Source organism: Oncorhynchus nerka, linkage group LG28 (assembly GCF_034236695.1).
Source record: "Oncorhynchus nerka isolate Pitt River linkage group LG28, Oner_Uvic_2.0, whole genome shotgun sequence".
Lineage (NCBI taxonomy): Eukaryota > Metazoa > Chordata > Actinopteri > Salmoniformes > Salmonidae > Oncorhynchus > Oncorhynchus nerka.
In genome coordinates, this window is record NC_088423.1 from 67,590,042 (window position 1) to 67,597,614 (window position 7,573).

Below are 7,573 nucleotides of genomic sequence, written 5' to 3' on the forward strand. Positions count from 1 at the left end.
GGACCTGTTACTACACAGCAGTTTTTTGATATGAAGAACAAATATAATTAATCATATCCTTACAGTACAATTTACAGTATGTTGGTTGAGGATTGAAGATCTGTATCTATCAACTGTTGCCTCTAACTGTGGCTCTGAAGATGGAGAGACAGACTGACATGAAACCAGGGCAGAACCACAGGCCCATAGGGGGCACAGGGGCACATGCCTCATTTTATCTTGTTTAATAATAATACAAATAATAATTATGAAGTTGGCTTTAGCTAGCCCAGATAGGTTCCTAATCTCCCAACCTCACAACTAGCTACCAATAAGCCATTTCAGGCTGTCAATCAAGTTAGAGTAGCTAGTTGGTCTAACTATCTCAGCTGGCATGCCTTCTGGCAAGGCTGGTAGACTTTCAAAAAACAAGCAATAACTAAATATACTGAATAAGACTCACCTTCATTTAAATCCTTTACTCAGATTTGAACAGAAATGCAGAGAAGCATATTTAGTTTGTTTAAAAGAAGAACCAGCAGGATACAGACGGCTCAAGAAGGTATGCTGAAAAATATCTCTTTATTTACATACCTGTAGAAGTAAGCAGAATCATTATGCCTCTAGATTGCAGGTAAAAGCTGTTTCAGGTGTTTAAAAAATCCCTAATTCTACAACCTCCGGATGAGGGGGGGGGGGCATAGCCCCACTCTGAACCAGCCCCCAGTCATCCTCACATACTCTGAGGGACCACCGCTCACTAACTTCACAGCGACAAATGACATGACAAAGAGCTCCCACTGTTTAATGGATAAAAGATAGCTCAATCTGTCTGTCCCTCCGATGTAATGCAGAAACGATGCAAACACTCTCAGGTTCTTGGATTTACAGACAGAAGGGATAGTAATTGCGCAACAATCGATTCTCTCTCACTTCTTCTCCCTCTCACTCTCTCTGTCCCTTCTGTGCAACACATGCAGAAGCTATGCTGCGTCAAGGCTATGCTGCGTCAAGGCTATGCTGCGTCAAGGCTATGCTACGCCAAGGCTATGCTACGTCAAGGCTATGCTACGTCAAGGCTATGCTGCGTCAAGGCTATGCTACGTCAAGGCTATGCTACGTAAAGGCTATGCTACGTCAAGGCTATGCTATGTCAGTGTAACAGTATAACTTTAGACCATCCCCTCGCCCATACCCGGGCGCGAACCAGGGACCCTCTGCACAGATCAACAACAGTCACCCACGAAGCATCGTTACCCATCGCTCCACATAAGCCGCGGCTCTTGCAGAGCAAGGGGAACTACTACGTCAAGGTCTCAGAGCAAGTGACGTCACCGATTGAAACGCTATTTAGCGTGCACCGCTAACTAAGCTAGCCGTTTCACATCCGTTACACTCACCCCCCTTTTGACCTTTCTCCTTTTCCGCAGCAACCAGTCATCCGGGTCACGGCACCAATGTAACAGTATAACTTTAGACCGTCCCCTCGCCCATACCCGTGCGTGAACCAGGGACCCTCTGCACACATCAACAACAGTCACCCACGAAGCATCGTTACCCATCGCTCCACAAAAGCCGCGGCCCTTGCAGAGCAAGGGGAACTACTACTTCAAGGTCTCAGAGCAAGTGACGTCACCGATTGAACCGCTATTTGGCGCGTACCACCGCTAACTAAGCTAGCTGTTTCACATCCGTTACATCAAGGCTATGCTATGTCAGGGCTATGCTGCGTCAAGGCTATGCTATGTCAGGGCTATGCTGCGTCAAGGCTATGCTATGCTACGTCAGGGCTATGCTGCATCAAGGCTATGCTATGTCAGGGCTATGCTGCGTCAAGGCTATGCTATGTCAGGGCTATGCTGCGTCAAGGCTATGCTATGTCAGGGCTATGCTGCGTCAAGGCTATGCTATGTCAAGCTGGCACCTCTACAATACTTCAACTCAAGAGATCAGGGTTGGGGAAAGTACCATAAGGTACCATTTATCATCAGAGGATTTTTCCATTTTCAAAATGGAATTTCAATTCACTTCCTTCATTGAAATGAAATGTATATGGTTGAGATTATCATCACGTTATGCATGTGACATCTGAGATATATATCTTGTTGAAACTGAACAAATTGAGGTACAGCAGGCTGCTACAAAGCAAGAGAGTTATTAACTAGAGTTGGGCTATGATGACAAGCCTTTTGTCATCTGTATTTAAATGAGTCACTAACCAGGAGTGACAGGACCTCCATTCCCCTGCTGGGAGGGGAATGGAGGTCCTCGTTTATGCAGCTCTATTTTAGAACAAGTTATTTCCTTCTTGGGTGGTTTTCATGAAGAATCCACTTAAAAATCCTTCCTGGTTGACAAAGGCCGTAGAAATCTAGTGGCTAGAATCTCATCACAATATCCTCCTTGACCAGATCACATCTTGTCCTTAATAATTCCATGACTTAAATTAACTTTAAAATCATCTCAAGTCCTAGCTGTAGCCTACTTGTTTTAATGGCTCTAAGATGCTCTCATCTTACAGCTTGGGAGATGATCTAAAACATGTTTCCCAGCATTCTAATAGGAGTTGAAGAAAATGTGAATAAAAGTTGTAAGGTGAAACATCGGAAACCAAACTTCTTAAGAGAGATGAATTTATTGAAAATCCTTTGAAATCAACATCGGAAGACATACTCAATCAGGCGAGGACACACACTCAAAGAAAGTCATAACTTGAGAGAGTTTTACAAGATCAAGGCAGAGAATGACTTTGTTTGCAAAGGCATAATGGAGATTATGAGCCCCGGCTCTCATATCTGAAACTGTGCTGAGTGGAGGCTACAACTGCCTCGAATACATGTCAGACATTACACTGGAGCGGAGACTGGCTGATGTCTCACTGTCGCCCCTGAGGACACTGTTGATCCAAGGCATGTAGGCAGAGAGCTTCATGTAGACAGCGTATTTCTCCACGGCACAGGCCTTATCGAAGGACAGGATCCCTGCAGCATACACTCTGCCCTCTTTGGGGTCCTGGACTGCCAGGGCACCGCCTGCATCCCCAAAGCACACATTCTCCTGGTACTTGCTGGCTCCAGTACAGAACATGTTGTCGTCTATGGTAGGAGTCCTGCTCAGCACTTGGCCACTGGGGTTGTACTCTGCTTTACAGAAGCCGTGCGATACCACAGGCAACACCAGGTGTTTCAGTGACTCAGCGGGGGTGAAGTGGACCCCCAAGCCCCAGCCTGTGATGATGCCTTTCTTCTGGGCTGCCTCAGCCAGGTCCTCACCCCTCTCAGGCAGAGGGATGGGCATCACATCCTCGCTCAGGGTGAATGGCCGCTTCAGCTGAATCAGAGCCAGGTCGTTGTCCCAGTCTGACACGTTCTGGAAGCCTGGGTGCAGAACCACCTAGAAGGGGGAAGGGAATAATTCATAGGACCTCTTTTTGATGATCTACTGTATTTGTGCTCTGACTACCTGTAAGACTGAGAGAGCCCAGTGATGAGAGCCCAGTGATGAGAGCCCAGTGATGAGAGCCCAGTGATGAGAGCCCAGTGCAGTTCTGCTTGCTGAAAATACTGAATTGTCTGAATATTGTTTGAAAGAGATGGTAATGGGCATACTAGCTCACCTTTTCAACAGCAACTTCTTTGGAAGCATTGGCTTGGGAGCGTCGCGTGATGCCTAGGTACACCTTGGGGATGATTGGTTCTTTCCCCTGGGTGTCCTGCCTACTCTTTCTGACAAACAAGTTCCTGCCAGCGGTCAGGACCCAGCGGTCAGAGATTAGAGCTCCCCCAGCGAAGCCCCCGTTCATGACGTTTTCACTCAGGTAGACCATGGCCTGCCAGGGGACATGAGGGGCCAGGGTGCCCCCAACCATACGCCTGAAGCGCAGGTCTGAGCAAGAAACACAACAACATTATTTGTATACAATCTATACAATCTCTATATATTTAAAACACTCCCATCTCCATCGCACCACCTAGCACATACTGCTGTGCAACTCAAACACAACTGTAAAAGATTATTGCGGAAAAATGAAATGTGCCTCAATACAATTCCAGCCTTAATTTCAGTTTCAGTTTGCTAAAATCAGCACTATTCACTTGAATACACACAGCATTTGGTAATAGCTTTGTGGAACCTTGACCTGACAGAAGCTCAGTAAATTAATTAATCATCTACTATTATCTGAAAAAATAAGTGTTGTCATGACTTGACCCAGACAAGGCTAGCTTTCACAGAATTACCTTGGGGGTCACAATACGCAGAAACCTAAATGAGGATGGAATTAGTGTCGTTTCTCTTCTCAAACATTTTCCTTGAAACGCTTGATGAGAGGTGGATTTTTCGAGGAATTGTACTTTTAAAGGCTTTCATGCTCTGTAGATTTTCCTAATGACATATCTTACAATTCAGCTTGGAGGAAGTTGAGACTGAGAATCTGTCCTTTCTTTCTTCCCTGCTTGCCTTCTCTTTGATCCCTGTCATCTCATGTGTGTCGCTGCTGAATCGATTTTTAAGATAATCGGGATAATAGCTGTGAGCCGTGAGACTTAACAAGGTTCTCACTTGAAAGTGATGGTGACATCCTCATTTTGGCCACAGCTACTGTATTCTCTTCCTCTTACAGAGGCCAACAGGCTGAATAGAAACAGCTTGTGTCTGCTAAGCTCAGAGTAGCCTGAGGGGAGCCATAGTGAAGATTGGCTTCAGAACATCAGATTAGAGTGACAGTGTAATTGAAATGTGAGTGATATCCTTACACGAACCAGTCAGAATGTGCCAGCAAATATAACATGTTTTGGAAATACAAGATTTGCACTTGTATGTCCAGTATTTTTTGTGCAATATTCTGCATCAATGGAGTAACTTTAACATAACCTTAACATAGACATGGGATAAGATCTTGTTTTGGTTTGAAAGCGTTTCCTCTCTCCATTCAGAACATTTAATCCCTCTCCCTTTGTTGACATTTCAATCTAAATCAGAAGAAGTAAGCCTGTATTGGCATAAAACAGGGAATGGATAGTAGATAGTTACCTGAATCGCCTGAGATCTCATCAAATGCATGTGATTCTTGGGTTTTGATTTTGATTCTGACCTGAGCCAGACAGACACAGGAGGCTGCGAGGAGCACTGCCAGGGATGACCTGTGGACAGAAGGAACACATGGGTACAGTACACACACACAGAGCCAACTGACAGACAGAGCCCAAACACTCACCAGTACCACAGCTAACGGTTCCTTTACTTAGGGCTTCTCGGGCTTCTTGCATGTTTATCTATATTTAGAAAAGGTCTCTAGCTAGAGCAGTTTGAATGTTTTTTGAAAGATTTAAGTAGCTGTATTTCCCTGCCATATTACAAAGATCCTTTGTCCAAAGACATTTCAGAGATTTATTTGGATTGGTACTGCAACGACAACAATTGCCAGGCAACTAGGGTTTTGTTGAGGAAAGAATATGAAAGGTATAACATACCACATTTTGATGGAAATATCAGTCTATCAGTTTGTATGTTGAGCTGTGTCTCCTCTGTAAAGACAATGTACTTGAGAAGTTATGGGACCAATTCCTTATATCTGCTGAGGAGAGAACTCACCCCCTGTCTGCCCACCCCTGGGAATGTTGCTGGACACAGCTTCAGACCTGATTCCCAAAAATCAGAGAGATTGCAAAAGCCATTATTGGAATCATGTCTAAACACCTAACCCTGGCCCCATCTGGAGCTCAGCCAGAGCCAACTAGTATCCGAAAAGACCATCTGAGGGATAAATCATTTCATAGGGTATGAATTATGAAACCAGAACAGGACACAGCACATCTATAATTTCTGTGTCAGTTTGGTTTATCGCTAGGAAAGGAGGTGGATATAAATGAAATGTGGTACCATCATCAGAGTGTGTTATTTAAGAAATGTGGTACCATCAGAATCCCCAAAACGTTTTCTTGATTATGTTATTTGGAAAACCCCAATGAAAAAGTTGTTGACTCACATTTGCTGTTTATGACTCACTTTGGTAACACTTTACTTGACATCCAGCGTCATAACACGTTATGACACAGATATAATCAGGTTATAATATGTCATAACCTGTTATAATATGGTCATAACACTGTCATGACACATATTTAGACCTGTTGTGACATACTTTGTGTTGTTTTATGGCTGGTTATGACACCTACATAAGAGTGTCAAAACCCACAAAACCTACCACACAGGGCAAAACATTCCATTACACCATAGCCTACATGTCAACAGTATGTTCATGTTATATATATATATATTTTTTTTTATTGACCATATTCAATTATCATTGTAATTGCGCACGCATTGATGTCAGACATGCACCAACCCCAATTCTTTGTGGCTGATGACTGATTTCAGGAGCAGGACAAGACACCCTCTTTTTTACTGATATAAGGGCATGTACAGTTGAAGTCGGAAGTTTACATACACCTTAGCCAGTACGTTCATCTCTAGGAGACAGAACGCATCTCCTTCCTGAGCGGTATGACGGCTGCGTGGTCCCATGGTGTTTATACTTGCGGACTATTGTTTGTACTGATGAACATGGTACTTTCAGGCATTTGAAAATTGCTCCCAAGGATGAACCAGATTTGGGTGATTCAAATAATGCCTCAAATGATGTCAATTAGCCTATCAGAAGCTCCTAAAGCCATGACATCATATTCTGGAATTTTCCAAGCTGTTTAAAGGCACAGTTACCTTAGTGTATGTAAACTTCTGACCCACTGGAATTGTGAGACACTGAGTTATAAGTGAAATAATCTGTATGTAAACAATTGTTGGAAAGATTACTTGTGTCATGCACAAAGTAGATGTCCTAACTGACTTGCCAAAACTATAGTTTGTTAACAAGAGTGGTTGAAAATTACCTAAGTGCATGTAAACTTCTGACTTCCACTGTACGTGATAGGCATATCTGGCTTATATGATTATGATGGTCATAATGCTTCTTGACACTGTCATAAAGTGTATTTTCTTAGACCAAGTGAAGTGACACAGGATGGTCATAATGCTTCTTGACAGTGTCATAAAGTGTATTTTCTTAGTCCAAGTGAAGTGACACAGGATGGTCATAATGCTTCTTGACAGTGTCATAAAGTGTATTTTCTTAGACCAAGTGAAGTGACACAGGATGGTCATAATGCTTCTTGACAGTGTCATAAAGTGTATTTTCTTAGTCCAAGTGAAGTGACACAGGATGGTCATAATGCTTCTTGACAGTGTCATAAAGTGTATTTTCTTAGACCAAGTGAAGTGACACATGATGGTCATAATGCTTCTTGACAGTGTCATAAAGTGTATTTTCTTAGTCCAAGTGAAGTGACACAGGATGGTCATAATGCTTCTTGACAGTGTCATAAAGTGTATTTTCTTAGACCAAGTGAAGTGACACCGGATGGTCATAATGCTTCTTGACAGTGTCATAAAGTGTATTTTCTTAGTCCAAGTGAAGTGACACAGGATGGTCATAATGCTTCTTGACAGTGTCATAAAGTGTATTTTCTTAGTCCAAGTGAAGTGACACAGGATGGTCATAATGCTTCTTGACAGTGTCATAAAGTGTATTTTCTTA

The 7,573-nt window shown here is 43.1% G+C and overlaps 1 protein-coding gene across 3 annotated transcripts; it reads right to left on the reverse strand.

Moving 5' to 3' along the window:
* Positions 1-2,601: 2,601 nt before the first annotated feature.
* On the reverse strand, positions 2,602-5,596 carry LOC115113592 (haptoglobin-like). Of its 3 annotated transcripts, XM_029641392.2 has the most exons (4): positions 5,451-5,596; positions 5,011-5,120; positions 3,596-3,864; positions 2,602-3,372 (listed from the first exon to the last, which is right to left on the reverse strand). In XM_029641392.2, the coding sequence occupies exons 1-4, from the start codon at positions 5,453-5,455 to the stop codon at positions 2,797-2,799; spliced, it is 960 nt and encodes a 319-aa protein (XP_029497252.1). In that variant the 5' UTR covers positions 5,456-5,596; the 3' UTR covers positions 2,602-2,796. The 3 variants fall into 3 exon arrangements, with proteins under 3 accessions (XP_029497252.1, XP_029497253.1, XP_029497254.1); XM_029641393.2 differs by lacking the exons at positions 5,011-5,120; positions 5,451-5,596 and adding an exon at positions 4,380-4,961; XM_029641394.2 differs by lacking the exons at positions 5,011-5,120; positions 5,451-5,596 and adding an exon at positions 4,218-4,358.
* Positions 5,597-7,573: the final 1,977 nt, after the last annotated feature.